This window comes from Pseudophryne corroboree, chromosome 3 (genome assembly GCF_028390025.1).
Source record: "Pseudophryne corroboree isolate aPseCor3 chromosome 3, aPseCor3.hap2, whole genome shotgun sequence".
NCBI classification, from domain to species: Eukaryota; Metazoa; Chordata; class Amphibia; order Anura; family Myobatrachidae; genus Pseudophryne; species Pseudophryne corroboree.
In genome coordinates this window covers 466,839,055-466,860,007 of record NC_086446.1, presented here as the reverse complement: position 1 = coordinate 466,860,007, position 20,953 = coordinate 466,839,055, and the positions used below count along the sequence as shown (strand labels likewise).

General features: G+C 43.9%; 1 protein-coding gene across 3 annotated transcripts in view; it reads right to left on the bottom strand.

Moving 5' to 3' along the window:
• Positions 1-82: 82 nt before the first annotated feature.
• WIPI1 (WD repeat domain, phosphoinositide interacting 1) overlaps positions 83-20,953 on the bottom strand; it is a 93,327-nt gene continuing 72,456 nt past the window's right edge. Inside the window, exons 9-13 of one of the 3 annotated variants that reach the window (XM_063960732.1) lie at positions 4,387-4,548; positions 4,199-4,306; positions 3,666-3,787; positions 3,479-3,579; positions 83-2,989 (exon numbers count right to left, since the gene is read on the bottom strand). In XM_063960732.1, the coding sequence (XP_063816802.1) occupies positions 2,954-2,989; positions 3,479-3,579; positions 3,666-3,787; positions 4,199-4,306; positions 4,387-4,548 (529 nt within the window). In that variant the 3' untranslated portion in view covers positions 83-2,953. Of the gene's footprint in view, positions 2,990-3,478; positions 3,580-3,665; positions 3,788-4,198; positions 4,307-4,386; positions 4,549-20,953 lie in introns of those variants that run through there. The other 2 variants (XM_063960731.1, XM_063960733.1) reach the window with 2 other exon arrangements.

The following is a 20,953-nucleotide window of genomic DNA, read 5'->3' as shown; positions in this document are numbered from 1 at the left end:
TCTTTTTTCCCCCCTGCAATCTGTTCTTTTGATGATGTTTTTTTTTTTTTTTAATGTCCTGTTATCAAAGAAAGAAGATTCGTCGATTGCATAAATTTTATTCGTTCACAATATTTTTTTGCATTGTCTTTGTAAAATGCATTTTGGTTGGGTAAAATATTAGTGTATTAATACATATATTTAGATATTTAAAAAGGCTTTCCTATAGTTGAACATTTGTACAAATAAAATTGCATAAATTAAGGACAAGCATCTCTATAAAAAGGAAAAATACAAATATTACATGTAATATGTCTGTAATACGTTAGATAAATACAGTATATTTATATCACACCCTTTGGCTGTGAATATGATAAATTAGAAGGACGAGCACCACTGTTATACAAGCTAACTTGAAGATTACACAAGCCGATCCTCCATATATGGCCCAATTCCATGCGTGCAATTTCGGCTTGTTGGCGTCTGGTCACGGCACCTCGTCTCTCTGACTTCCACGGCACAAACTTATCTACCAAAATCAAAACAAAACCACCTTATTCTCCAGTGTAAAGGGTGTGTTATAAATAAAGCTGCATTCATGCAAAGAGGTCATTACAGAGCAAGTCTCCAGACTGTAAATCAGCACAGGTTCAATAAGACAAATGGGTCACATGCAGAGCAGTTATTTCACAGACTCCCCTGTTAGTAGAAAATTAAGAGACTTCCAGGAAGACTGTGCATCCTGTAAATAGCTACACACTGACCGAATGGTGGCATGTTACGGCCATGCAACACAGCTAGTAAACAAGTATCAGTGAGTGTGAAACATTGCAGCTTAAATAAAGCACTGACTACTGGACTAATACTTATAAAATACATTACAAAAAAGTATTCTGACAATAGACACAAATATGTATATGAAGGACAACTAAATATATTCTATCCTCAAAGGGTTTGTCTCGTCTACAGGTCGTACCAGTTTGGTCCAGCCATAACATTAAAATCACCTGCCTACTTTTGTGTAGGTCTCCCCATGCTACCAAAACAGCTCTGAACCCACCAAGGCATGGACTCTGCAAGACCTCTTAAGGTGTCTTGTGGTATCTGGCACCAAAACAGCCATCCGCTCGCGTACTTTGCCCAGTCTGTGGCTATGCAGCCAGCTGCGATGCACTGAGTGTTCTGACATCTCTATCATATCCAGCATTAACTTTTCCAGAAATTCATGCTAAATAAGCTCTAACCACTGCATACTGGTAACACCCCACAAGACCTGCCATTTTGGGAATGCTCTGACCCAGTCATCTCGCCATCACAATTTGGCGGACCCAGTCATCTCACCATCACAATTTGGCCCTTGTCAAAGTCACTCAGTTCCTTATGCTTGCCCATTTTTCCTGCTCCCAATGCATCACCAATTTCAAGAACGGAGTGTTCACTTGATACTTAATATATCCCACCCCTTGATAGGTGCAGTTATAACGAGATAATCAATGTTATTCACTTCACCTGTCAATGGTTTTTTAATACTATGGCAGATTGGTGTATGGCAATTCCCTCAGTTTCTGTTACAGAAAACCTCATTATTATTTACTTCTCAGACTAAGGTGTAATGTAATAGCCTACAAACTGCATGCATTGGTGTGTTCCGGCACATTATTTTTAAATAGCAATTATTAAACAGATTTGGTCTTTTTAATGATTGCTATTTTAAAATATCAGGCAGACCCGTATGGAACCTGGCGCTGTCGGCAGTTCACAGGCTACTACATTTACACCCAACACCGCAAACGCAGAGGGAGGAAAAGAGCATCTTAAAGTGGAACTAAATTCTGCAAATACTGTGATATGTTGGTATTTATAAACCAGTAGCTTTCCAATGCCAGCGCTAACCAGAGTTTTTGCCAACAGAATTATAGTAATACTATTAAGGGCAAAACCAGTTGCCTTTTGCTATTAATAGTATTGCAGTTTTACATTCTGCGGGTAAAAATGCAGATAAGAGTCAGGTTTTAAAAACTTACTATTTAGTAAACACTAACTTAATTGTAAATGTCAGATAGTTCTATTTATTGTCAGAAGTTGCTGGATGACTGTTGCCATATTTCCAACATCCTGTATAGAACACTGTACTGACTATTATCAAAAATATCACCATGGCAGTCAACTCAGGAAATAATACTGTATGGAGGCGCTTTATATTAAAACATATGAACAAATTCTCTTACATGGCTTATTGCTAGCTGTATTTCCATTATTTCTATTTAATTCCACTCAAATGTTCAACGGTTACGTTTATATAATGAAATACTGATGAGCCCTACCAGCTGAATACAAAACGAGGGAAGACAAATCGTTTCATAATTGCACAAAAATCTGTACATTTTCTCTCCGTATCTGCAGTAAGTTCTTACTGCCTCTAGGTGTCCCTATTCCTAGTGTGGTCTCTGTGACACAGGCGTTGGTGACCTTTTCCTCACTAGGTACTGCGTAACTACAAGCCCCAGCTTGCTAGAACATGCGGGATGCTGTAGCTCTATAGCAGCTGAAAAGCATTAAATACAGCTGGTGAGTATAAGAATATACAAAGCCACGTAATAGAGAGAAGGGGGGAGCAGGAAATAAAAAGGATATGAATTTATACATAACATAGCTATTTGCCATAATTGTATAATCTGCAAACATCAGACAACACACGAGTCCACAGATTTCATACAGTCACAGTGACTTGTTATACATAACTCCAAATCCCACCCAGTATCTAGTGCCAGCTCCAGGATGACAAGTGGATGTGGGTGGTTCAGATAAGGCAATATAAAATGTCATTTTCAAGACAGGAAGATTATAGGACTTCACATAACACTATCCATTATCTGGGTGTAATACAGTGGATTAATGATGCTTCTCAGCACATCACGTCATCCCGCACAGGAATGAGGAACACTGCTCTCTGCAGGACTCTTGCAGCTCTTCATTAAAACATTTCCATGTAAAATAAAAAGCAGTTTACCTAAAACAGTACGGTCCAATAGAAAGAGAAAGTTGGAGCCAATAAAACACAAAGGGAACAGCCCCCCATTTTACAGCTGACTCGTCCATTATCTATAATACTATATGCATGTATATCTATCTCACTGGTACACACCCTGAATACTTAAAATATAATAAGTCAATGTAAATTTGCAAGGCACCACCACTACATTTCTAAAATATTGTTTCTCTATAGAACTTAACCCCCGTACAGCTAAGGTCAGTACCGACCCTTCCTAAAAGTATTTTAGTAAACTGGATACTAAAACTTTACATTGTAACAAAATGCACCTTCTGGTGCTTAAATGTTGCCGAAACATTTTTCTTTTTTGTACCCATATGTAACATTCTCAGTACAGTCCAGGACTTGGCTTATGGTTCAATGTCTCTGGCTGGCCAGTGGAATGTAGGCTTAAGTGCCACTCTCCCCCCTGCTGTCTGATGGCGCTCAGGGACCCTGCATGCTCACTGGAGGAAACTCTTTTTCGTCGTCGAGGCAGACTGGTCCCACAGCAAACTCATGTTCTGGAAGAAGCTCTCCCCGCAGGGCCCCACCATCTTCTGAGTACCCTGAGGGGAACAAAGGCTCATGTTAGGGAGCCACCACAGAGGGAAAAATAACATGACATGACACCATTAGTGACAATGTATATTACCCGTCATGGTGGATGACGAGGGCACATTGCTTGGCCTGGCCACGGTGGCAGCGTAAGACACAGGTGCTGGACACTCTGCTTCAACCTCTCTGTCTGTGTCTGACTTTTCTGAACCAAGGAGGCTGTGACAAGAAAAGAGAGATACTACAGGTTATAGAACATATTTGTATTTGCCACTATATTACTATAAAAACCAGAGAAAACCATTAAAAACCATCAGGGGAATAATTCTTAGATATACCTATCAGCCTTACTCACAGAACAGTGTGTCAGGTGAAGTTCTGTGGCACTAATTCCACTTCTGAGTCAATAGAAAGTGTCTGACACACTCAGCAGTCTCTTATTCTAACCTGACTGCAGCCTGCTTGTGAAATGTTGGGTGGTGGGTAGACATTGCGTTAAAAACGGTAGCCACTGAGAAATAAAGTGTCCATATTTATGTTACTGAATTTCAACATATGCCAGTGTTCCAGTGCTCCATAAAAAGACAATTTGAGCCCATAATAATCCCCCCTCCACACTAGCTTGGTTACCTGTGTTTTTTTATTAGGACGCACTCGCCCCCATCCTGTGGGTCCAGGTTGTAGATATAGAGATGGCCACTGGATGAGGTGACTAGAAGGCGTGGAAGTTTCTGTATTCTGGATATAGAGGAGACTTGTCACAACTTAAAATGCGGCCATGCAGGTAACAATATAGGTGCAACAAAAAGTATACCCACGTCACCAGAGTGCAAGCATTCTTGTGCCCGGAGAAATTGAGCCGTACAGTTGCAAATGCCCGGTCTTGGTTCATGATGTCCGACACCTGGGCTGGGAGGTAGTTTGAAGCTGCCATGAACATCTTGCCCATGTAGCCGCTCCAGGATGAGTTCTCCTCTGATCTGGGAAACATTTTAGAATAGTGAGCAGAACCCCACTTACTAGTCCTGGTAGTTCTGCACTTTAAACGTCCAAGCATTGTGTCATTTGACCCTCAAAGACCCTGGGACACTTTACTTCTGGGGAACATGTTTCACTCATTATATCTTCCTATGGCAGATAATACATGATCTCTACAGGAGTTGTGCAACAGCTAAAAATAAATATATTTAAAGAAAATCAAGACCTCATATGCCAAAGAGAGATAGTTCTGAGGGGATGTAGTTAAAATGCCGCAGGACAGCATCTCGGCGGTCAAAATACCGACACCAGAATCCTGCTGCGGGGAGGGGGGGTTAGGCACCATGCGAGGAGGGTTAGATTTAGGCAGCAGGGAAGGGAGGGTTAGGCACCCACAAGGGAGAGTTAGGGTAGGGGGCAGGGGAAGGTTTGGGTACTTTCTGGGAGTCTGTCCGTATTCTGACCGCCTGCATCCTGTCCATTGGTATATCATACCGAATCTGTTCTGACTACTGTGATGTGAGCCCTTTACTTAAACAAATATTAAAATGATAGGAACTGCGAAATGAAGGAACAGTGCCACTTTGTGTGAAGTAGAAACAACGTAATTATTGCTCTTTAGAAGAGCTTTCTGCTGCTCCAACTACTGGCTAAAAACCATTTGTGTAGGGCAGCTAGGCCATCTGCTCTCCCCACTGACTTGCATCGTTGTGGGGGTTCTGTGCCCTAGACAATAGGTATTCCCACTAATCAGAAGAATGACACTGCTGCAAAAAGCTTACTGTACTGGTGTTGAATCAGAGTTTTGTTGGACTAGCTTGAAGAAAAAAAAAAAAATAATAATAATAATAATAATAATAATATTTTATATATATTTATATTTATTTATTAGGGTGTGGTATAGACCTAATTCTGCGCTATGTGCGGAGCTCAACCCTGTGACGTACTCTCTGTTAGACAGAGTACATAAATCAAATGCAAGAAAATAGAATGTGTCCAAGGGAGCTAAATTAAATAATTTTTTAAAAATCTCCTCCGAAATATGTCAGAGGAGATTTTAAAAAAATTATTTAATCTAGCCCCCCTGGACATTCTATTTTCTTATTATATATATATATTATATATATATATTATATATATATATATATATATATATATATATATATATATATATATATATATATATATATATATATATATATATATATATATATATATATATATATATAATGAAAACAGCCCGGCACTCCACTCCTAATAGTCACAACTGCTGAGGTGCCTTCCCTGTGGGGGATGCATGCAATCCCGGATAGATAACGTGGATATTAAGGGCGGCACTCATACAGACTCCACAGCATATGAAGAAGAAGATACTTTAATCAGCCAACATGTTTCGGGGACGTAGGAACAGGTAATACATGTGGATGAGAGACGCAGATCTTGTGCAGAGCGGAGGGGTCTGGTAGGGAGATATTTTGAGATGAGTGAGGAGATGTATGATGGTGCAGTTTGGGTAATAGCCTTGTATGTAAGTAAAAGTATTTTATATTTGACACGGTAGAATACCGGTAACCAATGGAGGGACTGACAGAGCGGATCAGCAGACGAAGAACGTCTGGCGAGGAAGATTAGCCTCGCAGCTGCATTTAAAATGGATTGAAGTGGTGATAGCCTATGTTTGGGAAGACCAGTAAGAAGACTATTACAATAATCAATGCGGGAGATGATGAGTGCATGGATCAGAGTTTCTGCAGTGTCTTGTGTAAGATAAGGGCGTATTTTGGATATGTTTTTAAGGTGCATGTAACATGATTTAGAGACAGATTGAATGTGTGGAACAAACGACAGTTCAGAGTCAAGGATGACACCTAGGCAGCGAGCTTGTGGGGTAGGGTGGATGGTTGCATTGTCAACAGTTATGGAAATATCAGGTTGGTAACTACCCTTAGCTGGTGGGAAAATAATTAATTCTGTTTTGGAAATGTTGAGTTTGAGATGGCGAGATGACATCCAAGATGAAATGGCAGACAGGCATCCAGTGACACGAGCCAATACAGATGGTGATAAATCTGGGGAGGATAGGTAGATTTGAGTATCATCAGTGTACAAATGATACTGAAATCCGAAGGAGCTGATTAGTTTACCAAGAGAGGAGGTATAGATTGAGAAAAGCAGAGGACCTAAGACTGAGCCTTGCGGTACTCCAACTGATAGAGGTAGAGAAGAGGAGGTAGAATCAGAGAAGTGAACACTGAAAGATCGATTAGATAGGTAGGATGAGAACCAAGTAAGGGCTGTGTCCTGAAGACCTAGGGACTCTAGTGTTTGTATGAGAAGAGAGTGGTCAACAGTGTCAAAAGCAGCAGAGAGATCTAGAAGAATAAGTAGTGTGTAATGGCCTTTTGATCTAGCAGTGACCAGATCATTCACTACTTTGGTCAGTGCCGTCTCCGTGGAGTGTTGGGCACGAAAGCCTGACTGAAGTGGGTCCAGTAAGTTGTGGGAGTTAAGAAAGTGTGTAAGGCGAGTGTAGGCAAGTCTCTCAAGTAGCTTGGAGGGACTGGGTAGCTGAGAAATGGGACGGTAGTTAGAGAGTGTGTTTCGGTCAGAGTTGTGTTTTTTCAGAATGGGAGTAATCACTGCATGTTTAAACAGAGATGGAAAGATGCCAGTAGAGAGAGAGAGATTACAGATTTTAGTTAAGGTTGGGATAAGCACAGGAGACAAACTTTTGCTGACCTGTGAGGGTATAGGATCAAGAGGAGAGGTAGTGGAGTAGGAGGATGAAAAGAGTGTTGATACTTCATCTTCACTTGTGGGATCAAATGGAGAAAGTGCCAGAGGGTTCAGATAGGGATTTGAGCAGGTCACTGGCTGAGTTAGAGCATACCATTTCATCTCGGATTTTATCAATCTTATCCTTGAAGTAGGAAGCAAGTTCTTGTGCACTGATAGTAGCTAGTGGGGGAGGTGAGGGAGGGTAAAGAAGTGATTTAAATGTATTAAAAAGTCGTTTGGGGTTGGTGGCATGATAAGAGATGAGAGATTGGAAATATGTTTGTTTGGCAGTGTCCAGGGCCTGACGATAGAAGTGGTAGGTAGTCTTATATGTGAGAAAGTCACTTGGATTCTGAGATTTCCGCCACTGACGTTCTACCTTACGTGACAGTTTTTGTAGGTGTCTTGTTGATTTAGCGTGCCATGGTTGGCATCTAAGCCTACGTGGAGATTTTTTTGGGGGAGGGAGGGGGAACGTTTTTATTGTCATATTACACAAACAGATTGCATAAATAGTCAAAAATCAAGAGAGAGATACAGACCTCAGTCAATACACACAAGTTCAATCAATACAGCAGTAGATGAACAGTAAACTAAACACAGAAATAGTCATTATTTAGTAATAAGGTAAGAGGATCAGTATCCGCTGCCCGCTCAGCAAATAAAAAAGGAAAAACATTGCAATCTGGAAATAAGAGAAAAATATGACAATACCATTTTTTTTATTTTAGAATATAATAACGGAAAAGAAAAAGAGAAGACAAGAGTAGAAAAAGGAAAGAAAGGAGAAAAAGTGAGCAAGGAGGTACATGAGGAGGAAAGAACGGGGGAGGGGGAAAGGACATTCTTGAACCAACAATAACATCACATCTGTGGCCATCAATATCAGTGCAATAATATCCACAAAATCTACAGTATAAAAATCATGCAGTTCTAGAAAATACAAATAAAAGAACAGGAAAAGAAAAAAAAAGTGATGACTCCAGGAGTATCCAGGAGAAAACCTAGGATATTCTACGCCAAAAATAATAATTTTAATTTAAATGGTTTTTAAAAGAGGTTTAGTGCTATCAGACAATCTTTTCACAATGTACTAAAGGATGAATAGGTAAAACATTATTATACAGTACATAAATACACTTACACAAACACACACAGTAATTGGTAGATTGTCATGAATTAAAGTCAATAGCTTGTTTTTAAAGGATCACTTACCCTTTAACTCAAGTCACATTGCGTATGAATCTAATGATAACATTCATAAACGGAAACTATTCTACGCTATGACAGAATTGCAGATGTTTCACATAGTATTAACATCTACTACTCGAGTGTAAGTTACTGTTCAGTGTTATCAGCTATTTCAGGCTGGCGAGAGGACAACCCGAGTGTCCTTTAAGTGGACTAGTCAACTACACACATCAATTTTGTGGGCTGAAGGATCATACAATATTCATGCACTTGTTTCCTATCAATTCACTAGGAACCAGCATCTCAAATTTACGTCAGGTCTCGTAAATATTAACCTCAGTGATGTCACTGGATCTTAGCCAATTGATTGTGCAACACAACCACAATTTTACTGATAATATTCTGACATTTTTAAATATATTATACATAAAATTCATAACTAGTTTTTATATGAGTAAAATGAGCTTGTATTTTATGATTAGTGGCCTAGGAGCAGTAGTAAGGAGAAATGGTTTTGGCTGCTAAGGCAATATTGTGAAATAAACAGACGAGTTGTGATATCCAGTCTGAATAAGTATATTATATTGCATGTTGTTCCCCAACTGTTTATAACACAATGTACAACCTCACTCCACCCAAATGGCACTTTGTAAAAGTAAATATATGTTACAGCTAGTGCATAGTGGACCTGATTCAGAGGTGGTTGGAGTAGCTTTTGCTACTGCTTACAGGAATGGAAGCAGGAGTGATAGCATTAATATGGTAATGCAGCAGCAGGACATGTTACACCTCCTGCTTGCCTTAGTGATCTGAGCTGCGTCCTGCGACACAATAGGCCGGCTAAAGCCAACTGCCACAGCTCCGACCAAAAGGCCAGGAAATCTGACCAAGGATTACCTGTCCTCATCACTTGCCTCCAACAGCGGCGTTATGCCCCCAAATGGCAGCAGATTTTAAAATAACATAGTCTGCTGTCGATCTGCATCCAACGTTGCAGACCCATATTGCATATGCGCAGTACTGGTCCAGCACATGCGCAACGTACCGATCATCATACTTTGCGGCATACATGCAAATCCTGGATTCATAAAGTGGGTGGTGGCAAGTTTTGTTTCCCTTCATTTTTAAAGATGTGTCCATTTTATTTCCTATATACTTTACTACCAATCTTTACGTCATACACTTAGAGGAAGAGGGGGAAGGGAAGGGGGGGGGGGGGGGGGGACTGGCGTAACTACGATAGGTGCAGGATATGCGGCTGCTGTGGGGCCAAAGATGCCAGTGGGGCCCGCCGCTCCCCTCCACCCAGTCAGATTGCAGCACACAGGCTTCCCCGCTACTGAAACAAAGTCCCTGCCCGAACTCACCACTGCAGCTCTGTCCAAGTTCCTGCTGATACTCGCTCACGATGCTGCCTGCCCTAGCCCAGCCTGCTCTGCTGCTTGCACGTGTGATCTGTGCACACACAAATGGAGCTCCTTGCAAGGTCACCGAGCCCCGGGAGTCGGACTGCACCAAGCTGCAGGAACCTGGAGCTCCGCAGACTTTTCCACCTTTAAGGATGTGGGCCTACTAACAGAGATGCGGGACTGCACTAAGCTGTAGACATAGAAGGTTCTCTCCCCTTCCTAGCACTTCATCATCATGTTTATGGGACAAGAACATGGTAATCCATTATACCACAGTATTTATATAGAAAACTCAGTATGACCCATACAGTAATCCATCACTCAAGCGGCACTCAAGAGTCTTGTAATTACATGGATGAATAGTGTGAGATATATTATATCATTCCATGTCAGTTCAACCAGGGGTGTCCACCACCACCCATCTCAGATTTTTACGAAAAAATGTTAGTTACAAGAGGATGTCAAAAAAACTATTTCTGCCAAATATCTCGACTTTTTTGTTTTTCCAATTTATTAAATTATTTACTAATCGTGGCTTCTTTAGCCAGTTTATTTGCAGTATCACGTTGTTTATTAAGGAATCATGAAGTTTGGACCCCTAAGGTACCTTTTACCCCCAAATCGAAAAATTCTAAACCAAATTACTTTATCTGCCTCATGTTTTGCGTTTCGGCAAAAACGCATGTTTTTTCTAATAGAATTAAAAATGCTAGGTTCAATAGACATTAGGAATCCCATTTTTGGGGGGTGCATAAAAAGGTATACATTAGTACAGGGGTGGGAAATTATTTCAGCTGGGGGGCCGCTTAACACTTCCAGCGAATATTCGAGGGCCACACACAAAATACTCAAAAAGAGATCCCTTTTTACACATTACGGCAGACAGCGTCCCCTTTTTACACATTACGGCAGACAACGCCCCCGTTTCTACACATTACGGCAGACAGCGTCTCCTTTTTACACATTACGGCAGACAGCGCCTCCGTTTTTATACATTACGGCAGACAGCGCCCCCGTTTTATACATTACGGCAGACAGCGCCCCCGTTTTTACACATTACGGCAGACAGCGTCCCGTTTTTACACATTACGGCAGACAGCGCCCCCGTTTTTACACATTACGGCAGACAGCGTCCCCTTTTTACACATTACGGCAGACAGCGCCCCCTTTTTACACATTACAGCAGACAGTCCCTACCCCCTGTCCCCCCCCCTCCCCTAAACCCATATTGCAGTTTTTAACTCCCCTCCCTCCCCACCCCTAAACCTACATGGCAGCTTAAGCAGTGATCCAGGGGCTGGCTGGACAAGGGGTTTACCTGTTTGTCACAGTGGCAGACAATCCCCGCTGTCCGATGATCTGCGCTGCTGCCGGCCGGAGTCACTGCTGATGTGGCCTCTCCTGCTCCCGCTCGCTGCCCGCCGCTTCCTCTTCTCACTGGCCGCCGCTTCTCGGCCGCCGCTCCTGCTCACTGCAGTGCCCGCCCCCGTGCCTCCCAGCGCATGGTAACAGAGGAAATCCCGGTCAGCTGACCCTGTGACGTGACCGGGATTTCCTCAGCGGCGCCGCGTCTGAGAGCAGTGCAATGGCAAGCGGCATGTCGGGCCGCTTGTCATTGCACTCTGGTGGGGCACAGCGGGCCAGGCAGGATCGGTCCGCGGGCCGCATCCGGCCCGCGGGCCGCCTGTTGCCCACCCCTACATTAGTATCACAAGAAAAAAAAAAAAAATCAGCAATGTACTCTGTTTCATAGTGGAGAAAAAAAAATTATGAAGTTGATGTTCGATTACGGTTATTGTACTGCATACATTATTAACACAAGAAAGCATGGCATTTAAAACCTTAAATATAACTTCAGTTATGGACTCAAGTTAAGTCAACAATCTCATTCTTTTTCCCTTGTTTAGAACTTGTTGTAACGGTCTGTAATTTTCCTTAAAGTGTCAGCAGAAAGTGTATACTACCTTCCAGTACTTCCTTGGTAGGTGTTTCCGTTACGCAGAGGATGTGAATAAAAGGGAACAAAACACTTATCTCTTGAAGACCAGGACAGCACATTTGTTGATTGGTTTTTGTTTCATGAAGTGTACCAGCACATCCTGTTCCTTCTCATTACATTAAAATGATATACCCAATGCTGTCATACACTGCTGCTATGCATGTTCCAGGTTGCAGATCACTTTTGTCTACATTTTTTGAGACTGTGGTCATAGTGACACTAACTCTGGTTCCTGCTGTCTTCATGTCGTCTGATGGCAATCAATATATGTGTAGCTCAGCACTACTAATAGGCCGAAATCTGCGATGAGTACGTGTCACAGTCTTTGCAGTTTCTAGATGGCTGTGCAGCTTGGTTTTGCTGTCTTATATTTTGTTTGTGACACATAAAAAAATAAGATTTTACTTACCGATAAATCTATTTCTCGTAGTCCGTAGTGGATGCTGGGACTCCGTAAGGACCAGGGGGATAGCGGCTCCGCAGGAGACAGGGCACAAAATAAAAGCTTAAGGATCAGGTGGTGTGCACTGGCTCCTCCCCCTATGACCCTCCTCCAAGCCTCAGTTAGGATACTGTGCCCGGACGAGCGTACATAATAAGGAAGGATCTTGAATCCCGGGTAAGACTCATACCAGCCACACCAATCACACCGTACAACTCGTGATCTGAACCCAGTTAACAGTATGATAAATGCAAAGGAGCCTCTGAAAAGATGGCTCAAACAATAATAACCCGAATTTTTGTAACAATAACTATATACAAGTATTGCAGACAATCCGCACTAGGGATGGGCGTCCAGCATCCACTACGGACTACGAGAAATAGATTTATCGGTAAGTAAAATCTTATTTTCTCTGACGTCCTAGTGGATGCTGGGACTCCGTAAGGACCATGGGGATTATACCAAAGCTCCCAAACGGGCGGGAGAGTGCGGATGACTCTGCAGCACCGAATGAGAGAACTCCAGGTCCTCCTCAGCCAGGGTATCAAATTTGTAGAATTTAGCAAACGTGTTTGCCCCTGACCAAGTAGCTGCTCGGCAAAGTTGTAAAGCCGAGACCCCTCGGGCAGCCGCCCAAGATGAGCCCACTTTCCTTGTGGAATGGGCTTTTACTGATTTTGGCTGTGGCAATCCTGCCACGGAATGTGCAAGCTGAATTGTACTACAAATCCAACGAGCAATCGTCTGCTTTGAAGCAGGAGCACCCAGCTTGTTGGGTGCATACAGGATAAACAGCGAGTCAGTTTTCCTGACTCCAGCCGTCCTGGAAACATATATTTTCAGGGCCCTGACAACGTCTAGCAACTTGGAGTCCTCCAAGTCCCTAGTAGCCGCAGGCACCACAATAGGTTGGTTCATGTGAAATGCAGAAACCACCTTAGGTAGAAATTGAGGACGAGTCCTCAATTCCGCCCTGTCAGAATGAAAAATTAAGCAAGGGCTTTTATATGATAAAGCCGCCAATTCTGACACACGCCTGGCTGAAGCCAAGGCTAACAGCATCGACACCTTCCACGTGAGATATTTTAAGTCCACAGTGGAAAGTGGTTCAAACCAATGTGATTTTAGAAAACTCAATACAACATTGAGATCCCAAGGTGCCACTGGAGGCACAAAAGGAGGCTGTATGTGCAGCACCCCTTTCACAAATGTCTGAACTTCAGGTACTGAAGCCAGTTCTTTCTGGAAGAAAATCGACAAGGCCGAAATTTGAACCTTAATGGACCCTAATTTTAGGCCCATAGACAGTCCTGTTTGCAGGAAATGCAGGAAACGACCCAGTTGAAATTCCTCTGTAGGGGCCTTCTTGGCCTCACACCACGCAACATATTTACGCCAAATGCGGTGATAATGTTTTGCGGTTACTTCCTTCCTGGCTTTGACCAGAGTAGGGATGACTTCTTCTGGAATGCCCTTTTCCTTTAGGATCCGGCGTTCAACCGCCATGCCGTCAAACGCAGCCGCGGTAAGTCTTGGAACAGACAAGGCCCCTGCAGTAGCAGGTCCTTTCTTAGAGGTAGAGGCCACGGTTCGTCCGTGAGCATCTCTTGAAGTTCCGGGTACCAAGTCCTTCTTGGCCAATCCGGAACCACGAGTATAGTTCTTACTCCTCTCCTCCTTATGATTCTCAGTACTTTTGGTATGAGAGGCAGAGGAGGGAACACATACACTGACTGGTACACCCACGGCATTACCAGAGCATCCACTGCTATTGCCTGAGGGTCCCTTGACCTGGTGCAATATCTGTCCAGTTTTTTGTTTAGACGTGACGCCATCATGTCCACCTTTGGTTTTTCCCAACGGTTTACAATCAGGTAGAAGACTTCTGGGTGAAGTCCCCACTCTCCCGGGTGAAGGTCGTGTCTGCTGAGGAAGTCTGCTTCCCAGTTGTCCACTCCCGGAATGAATACTGCTGACAGTGCTATCACATGATTTTCCGCCCAGCGAAGAATCCTTGCAGCTTCTGCCATTGCCCTCCTGCTTCTCGTGCCGCCCTGTCTGTTTACGTGGGCGACTGACGTGATGTTGTCCGATTGGATCAACACCGCCTGACCCTGAAGCAGAGGTTTTGCTTGACTTAGGGCATTGTAAATGGCCCTTAGTTCCAGAATGTTTATATGAAGAGACGTTTCCAAGCTTGACCACAGGCCCTGGAAATTCCTTCCCTGTGTGACTGCTCCCCAGCCTCTCAGGCTGGCATCCGTGGTTACCAGGATCCAATCCTGAATGCCAAATCTGCGGCCCTCTAGTAGATGAGCACTCTGCAGCCACCACAGGAGAGACACCCTTGTCCTTGGCGACAGGGTTATCCGCTGATGCATCTGCCGATGCGATCCGGACCATTTGTCCAGTAGATCCCACTGAAATGTTCTTGCATGGAATCTTCCGAATGGAATCGCTTCGTAAGAAGCCACCATTTTCCCCAGGACCCTCGTGCACTGATGCACTGAGACCTGTCCTGGTTTTAGGAGGTTCCTGACTAGCTCGGATAACTCCCTGGCCTTCTCCTCCGGGAGAAACACCTTCTTCTGGACTGTGTCCAGAATCATTCCTAGGAACAGTAGACGTGTCGTTGGAATCAGCTGCGATTTTGGAATATTTAGAATCCACCCGTGCTGACGTAACACTACCTGAGATAGTGCTACTCCGACTTCTAACTGTTCCCTGGATCTTGCCCTTATCAGGAGATCGTCCAAGTAAGGGATAATTAAAATGCCTTTTCTTCGTAGAAGAATCATCATTTCGGCCATTACCTTGGTAAAGACCCGAGGTGCCGTGGACAATCCAAACGGCAGCGTCTGAAACTGATAATGACAGTTTTGTACTACAAACCTGAGGTACCCTTGGTGAGAAGGGTATATTGGGACGTGGAGATAAGCATCTTTGATGTCCAGAGACACCATATAGTCCCCTTCTTCCAGGTTCGCTATCACTGCTCTGAGTGACTCCATCTTGAATTTGAACCTTTTTATGTAAGTGTTCAAAGATTTCAGATTTAAAATTGGTCTCACCGAGCCGTCCGGCTTCGGTACCACAAACAGCGTGGAATAATACCCCTTTCCTTGTTGCAGGAGGGGTACCTTGATTATCACCTGCTGGGAATACAGCTTGTGAATGGCTTCCAAAACTGCCTCCCTGTCGGAGGGAGACTTTGGTAAAGCAGACTTCAGGAAACGACGAGGGGGAAACGCCTCGAATTCCAGTTTGTACCCCTGCGATACTACCTGTAGAATCCAGGGATCCACTTGCGAGTGAGCCCACTGCGCGTTGAAATTCTTGAGACGGGCCCCCACCATATCTGAGTCTGCTTGTAAAGCCCCAGCGTCATGCTGAAGACTTGGCAGAAGCAGGGGAGGGCTTCTGCTCCTGTGAAGCGGCTGCATGGTGCAGTCTTTTTCCTCTTCCTCTGCCCCGGGGCAGAAAAGAGTGGCCTTTTGCTCGCTTGTACTTATGGGAACGAAAGGACTGAGTTTGAAAAGACGGTGTCTTTTTCTGCTGATGTGGAGTGACCTGGGGTAAAAAGGTGGATTTTCCAGCCGTTGCCGTGGCCACCAGGTCCGATAGACCAGCCCCAAATAACTCCTCCCCTTTATACGGCAATACTTCCATGTGCCGTTTGGAATCCGCATCCCCTGACCACTGTCGTGTCCATAACGCTCTTCTGGCAGAGATGGACATAGCACTTACTCTTGATGCCAGGGTGCAAATATCCCTCTGTGCATCACGCATATATAGCAATGCATCCTTTAAATGTTCTATAGTTAACAAAATATTGTCCCTATCCAGGGTATCAATATTCTCGGTCAGGGAATCCGACCATGCGACTCCAGCACTGCACATCCAGGCTGAGGCGATTGCTGGTCGCAGTATAACACCAGTATGTGTGTATATACTTTTTAGGATATTTTCCAGCCTTCTATCAGCCGGTTCTTTGAGGGTGGCCGTATCAGGGGACGGTAACGCTACTTGTTTAGATAAACGTGTGAGCGCCTTATCTACCCTAGGGGGTGTTTCCCAGCGCGTCCTAACCTCTGGCGGGAAAGGATATAGTGCTAATAATTTTTTAGAAATTAGCTGTTTTTTATCGGGGAAAACCCACGCTTTTTCACACACCTCATTTATTTCATCTGACTCAGGAAAAACTATTGGTAGTTTTTTCTCACCCCACATAATACCCTTCTTTGTGGTACTTGTAGTGTCAGAAAGGTTCAATGCCTCTTTCATTGCTGTGATCATGTAACGTGTGGCCCTGCTGGACATCACGTTTGTCTCGTCACCGTCGACACTAGACTCAGTATCTGTGTCTGGGTCTGTGTCGACCCACTGAGGTAACGGGCGTTTTAGCGCCCCTGACGGTGTCTGAGACGCCTGGACAGGCACTAATTGATTTGCCGGCTGTCTCATGTCGTCAACAGTTTTTTTGCAAATTGCTGACATTATCACTTAATTGTTTAAATACAATCATCCAGTCAGGTGTCGACTCCCTAGGGGGTGACATCACTAACACAGGCAACTGCTCCGCTTCCACCTCATTTTCCTCCTCATACATGTCGACACACGCGTACCGACACACAGCACACACACACCGGGAATGCTCTGATAGAGGACAGGACCCCACTTAGCCCTTTGGAGAGACAGAGGGAGAGTCTGCCAGCACACACCCAGCGCTATATATATATATATACAGGGATAACCTTATATAAGTGTTACTCCCTTATAGCTGCTGTTAATATATTTATTTGCTGCCAAACGTGCCCCCCCTTCTCTTTTTTACCCTGATTCTGAAGCAGGACTGCAGGGGAGAGTCAGGGAGCCGTCCTTCCAGCGGAGCTGTGAGGGAAAATGGCGCTTGTGTGCTGAGGAGATAGGCTCCGCCCCTTCACGACGTCCTTATCTCCCGCTTTTTCTGTGTAAAATGGCAGGGGTAAAATACATCCATATAGCCCAGGAGCTATATGTGATGTATTCTTTTTAGCCACCTAAGGTATATACTGTAATATTGCGTCTCAGGGCGCTCCCCCCCCAGCGCCCTGCACCCTCAGTGACCGGAGTGTGAAGTGTGCTGAGAGCAATGGCGCACAGCTGCGGTGCTGTGCGCTACCTTAGTCTGAAGACAGGATCGTCTTCTGCCGCCGATTTCACCGGACCTCTTCGTCTCTTCTGGCTCTGTAAGGGGGACGGCGGCGCGGCTCCGGTGACCCATCCAGGCTGAACCTGTGATCGTCCCTCTGGAGCTAATGTCCAGTAGCCTAAGAAACCCGATCCACTCTGCACTCAGGTGAGTCCGTTTCTTCTCCCCTTAGTCCCACGATGCAGTGAGCCTGTTGCCAGCAGGACTCACTGAAAATAAAAAATCCTAAACTAAACTTTTATTCTAAGCAGCTCAGGAGAGCCACCTAGATTGCACCCTTCTCGGCCGGGCACAAAAATCTAACTGAGGCTTGGAGGAGGGTCATAGGGGGAGGAGCCAGTGCACACCACCTGATCCTTAAGCTTTTATTTTGTGCCCTGTCTCCTGCGGAGCCGCTATCCCCCTGGTCCTTACGGAGTCCCAGCATCCACTAGGACGTCAGAGAAAACTTTATGCCATTTACATTTTCATTTGCCCAGCTATACAGGTACAAAAGGTGTCAAGATGTGATGGGTTTCCACTGCTTGCAGATTGGTGCGTGTGGCTAGACGTTTAACTGTCCCTCCAATGTTATCACACGGACTCTTACCATGAGATGTAGCAAAAAAAATTCCATTCTGCTTGAATGTTGAAGTCATCCTTATGGGAGCATAAGTTCAAAAAGTTTTTGCAGTTCTTGTATTGTGCACTAGCACCATCACTAAAGTAGTGAACATCCTCCAATTTTGGTAATAGTTTTGGTAAATGTTTCATAACTACCGTAATGAAGGCATGCACAGTTATGGCTACAGGTATAGCTAATAACGCAGACTCACACCATTTAAAGTGTCACAATCATCTTGCCTAAAATATACAACAAATGGGTGGAGTGTTGCATGTGAAGTATCCCAGAATTGCATCCTGACACACAAATGAATAATTTTCTGCAAAATCTAGTAATACAATAGCTTCTGTTTCTGGGCGAATGGTTTCCTTCAGCTGGCGTAGGTATTCAGCCTGCAACTTTGCTGTATACAGATGGGCTGTTGCATCATCAACAGCACTGCAAATAACTTCACAGAATTGTTCCACATTACTAGTGATTGTAATCAATCAATTTACTTTGGTCAGTGTGGACCCACTGCTTATAAACAACAGTGCCTTCATCATCCATGTCACTATCATGAAAAAGTTGTTCAACTATTTTCTGAAGTGTTTCCAGACCTGGGCATTTGTCACATTGATGTAGCATACAAGTTTTTGAGACTGAAGAACAAACAACGATTTCAGTTAGGTCTTTGAAGGCCAATCTTTAGTGGTAGAGCAGCAACCAATAATTTTAAGTTTTGCAAACACACACAGAATGCATACCTCTTGCCGCAACACTAACACACCAACTTAGACAATACAACTTGAATGTCTGAAAAAAGGCTTTAAAATTTCATGGTTTCTTGTGTAAATTATGTACGCGGTACACCAGTAATCAAGCTTCAACTTGATGATTTTTTTTTCTCCACTATGAAAAATGGGATTCCTAATGTCGACTGAACCTAGCGTTTTAATTCTATTCGAAAAACGTGCGTTTTTGCCGTAATGTAAAACATGAGGCAGATACAGTCATTTGGTTTGGATTCGGGAGAAAAAGTTTACTTAAGGGTACAAATTTTCTGGTAATTCCTTAATAAACACCCGTGATACTTCAAATAAACTGGATAAAGAAGCCGCGATTAGTAACTTATTTAATAAGCTGAAAAATCAATATTTAATCAACTAATTGTCAGACAGTCGAGATACTTGACAGAAATAGTTGTTTTGATATCCTCTCTTAACTAAAACATTTTTATAAATATCTGAGATGGGTGGTGGACATTAATTTTTTTTTTTGGGGTGATCTGATGTGGAATGACCCATACATATATATTTTATATTTTTCTAGCTGGAGTTCCCGGCGTTGCCCGGGATTTTAAGAATGTCTGTTTACAAAAATAAATGTAAATATAAAACACACGCTACGGGATGAGGATGGTAAATTAGAATATTAGTTGTTTGTTAATTTACGTTGGTTGCAGATGTAGTATATAGGCATATCTTGCTTCCCTGATGCACTTTACAACTCCCAGTCTCTGGCTTCCTGCTGCCTCCATTCCCCTCCTCACATCATGTCAGTTCCCCTGTGAAATTATCTATTTATTTCCAGTTTCTTATATAGCGCAGCACATTATGTATCTCCTGATATACTCTGTGCTGCTGGGGGACCGTGCTACTACCACTATATAACTCTGTGTGTGGGTTGGTGCTACCTCCATTCCCCTCCTGACATGTCACTGGCCCTGTTACATGCAGTCCTGTCATCACTGACGTATCATGCATGTCCTGATATAGTCTGTGCTGCTGGCCCACCCCTAGGGGTGCTAGTGGTGTTACCCCCACAGTGTTTGTTCCCAGAGTGTAAGTGTAGCAAGTTTGGTGTAAATTGCTCCAGGCATTCATGAGTTATGATGTCTGCTGAAAAACTCTGTGCTGCTGCCTCACCCCTAGGGGTGCTAGGGGTGTCTTACCTGCACAGTATTTGTTCCCAGCTTGTAAGTCATATGTGTAGCAAGTTTGCTGTAAATTGGTCCAGGCATGCGGGAGTTATGCAGTCTTCCGAAATACTCTGTGCTGCTGTCCCACCGCTAGGGGGTGTCTAACCCCCACAGAGTTTGTTCCCAGACTGTAAGTCAGATGTGTACCAAGTTTGGTGTAAATTGTTCCAGGTCTTCTACAGTTATGCTGTCTGCTGACATACTCTGTGCTGTTGTCCCACCCCTAGGGGTGCTGGGGGTGTCTGACCCCCACAGTGTTTGTTTCCAGAGTGAAAGTCATATGTGTAACTAACAAGTTTGTTGTAAATTGCTGCAGGCATTCCAGAGTTATGCTGTCTGCCGAAATACTCAGTGCTGCTGCCTCACCCCTAGGGGTGTCTTCCCCCACACCCCCCCCCCCCCACCGTGTTTGTTGCCATATTGTAAGGCATATGTGCATCAATTTTTGAGTACATTGTTCCAGCAATTCCAGAGTTATGCTGGCTCCTGATATACTCTGTGCTACTGTCTCCCCCCCCCCCCAGGGGTGCTAGTGATTTCTAATTGTTTTAGTCGCCTCCGCCGTGTTTTAATACGATCATATGTAAAATGTCACGATCATAGCTTGTGGGACGCACCCCCCCCCCTCCCTTCTCTGCTGTTCTGTATCCCAACAAACCATCCGCTCCCAGTCGTCTTTACGGTGCGCGTGGGGTGGGGGGGGTTCTTTTCAAAATCTTACTTCAGGGGGGTTGTACCAGCGCACTGGGTGGATGAGCTCGGTGAGCTGCTTACAAAATAGGGTGACTGACCTATAGAAAACAAGTAACAATTCATGGGTTGTAGCGCTCAAC